At 35.7% G+C, this 1,508-nt stretch overlaps 1 protein-coding gene across 1 annotated transcript; it reads right to left on the reverse strand.

Moving 5' to 3' along the window:
- On the reverse strand, positions 1–946 carry LOC107057700 (tubulin-folding cofactor C-like). Its single transcript, XM_015308484.1, has one exon. The coding sequence runs from the start codon at positions 386–388 to the stop codon at positions 41–43; it is 348 nt and encodes a 115-aa protein (XP_015163970.1). The 5' UTR covers positions 389–946; the 3' UTR covers positions 1–40.
- Between the last annotated feature and the right edge of the window lie 562 nt (positions 947–1,508).

Below are 1,508 nucleotides of genomic sequence, written 5' to 3' on the forward strand. Positions count from 1 at the left end.
ATTACCCGAATTTTTTTAAAAAAAAACCTATTCCCTATTTTTAACCCAATGCCCAGACCTGCCCCGACCCCTCTAACCCGTTGTTCTTCATTTCTCTTCCCTCTGATTGTTCTTCCATATCAACTGTGCCAGCGCGTTCATTTTCCGGCAAAATTGACCAATTTGAAGACTGCACTGCTCTTAACCACTTAGAATCATCTACATTCGACCAATTCCCTGTCTCTTCACCAAGATTAGCTTCCTCAAGATCCTTCTCAATCCCTTCATACTTTAAGCAATATGGTGCAAACCTTGCACCATCACTATCCTCGATAATCGGCGTACTCCGCACTCGAAGATAAAAATCACATCTTTTAGCTTGATGAATCTGAATCTGATGTGAAGCCATAACGAACACACAATTCGTTACTTCTTCAATCAACACTGACCCAAAAACAGGTCCAACATATACCTTACAATCAATCAATTTATGCACAAACAATGCCCTCACACTCCCCCATTAATCTCACATCTCAACCCTTTAAATCTGATAAAACAAATTCCATGATCTCTTCATCATTACCCCTACCGAATTCCTTCACTAATACCTCATTTTCTTTGCCCCTAAACCTTGGCGAATCCAAAACCCTTAACACTGAATCCTTTGATTCCACATTTGGAACTTCTGATATGATGTTGTTTTGCGTTGTGATTTTCTTCGTTGATTCGTTTTTGAAAGAGAATTTCTTCCTTGGGATTACTTCGCACGTAACCTGTTCGACTAATTATTTTAGATCGGTTATAGTTTTGAGGCATGTACGGACTTTGTAGGACGGTAGGGGAATGGGTTATCCTCTGGAGGGTCGGGTCATTGGGTTAAAATAGGGAATAGGGTTTTTTTTTTAAAAATCGGGTCAATTTGGGTCAATTTTGGGGATTCCGTCAAATGAGGGGTAATTTTGGTGAAATTAGTAACGGGAGGGTAAAATTAACTTCATTTTAACGGCGAGGGTAAAGTCAAACAATAAACTAAAGTTGAGGGGTATTTTTGACCCTTTTCCCTAAATTATATGCTACATCCATTTAAAAGGTGATTTTTTTAGAGTAAAAAAACGTAGTCTAGCTGCTTACATTCATAATTTTGAAAACCCAAAAGTTACTTCTTATTAAAATCACTTTGAAAACTGTAATCTCTCAATTTATAATATCAATTTGAAAATTAATTACACCCCTCTAAATTCTATTAAATCTATACACCCCCTTTATATCTTATGTTCTCACTGCTAAAAAGGAACATGTTCTCTTCCAAAATTGAGAGAACTACTCCTCCACGACTACACAATTTTAAAATGTAAAAAGGCAAACAGAAAATTGAAAGAGGTAAGTTTCCTACTTCTTGTAGTGTTTATTTAAATTTGTCTTACTATTACTTCTTAAATTTTACAGTGTTTGATATATATATTTTTTCCCTTTCTAGACAATTCTATATCGTTTCTTGAATAAATGTTGTTTTTTGCCAAGCTCATACT

The sequence above is a fragment of the Solanum tuberosum genome, unplaced genomic scaffold (genome assembly GCF_000226075.1).
Source record: "Solanum tuberosum cultivar DM 1-3 516 R44 unplaced genomic scaffold, SolTub_3.0 scf00086, whole genome shotgun sequence".
NCBI lineage: Eukaryota > Viridiplantae > Streptophyta > Magnoliopsida > Solanales > Solanaceae > Solanum > Solanum tuberosum.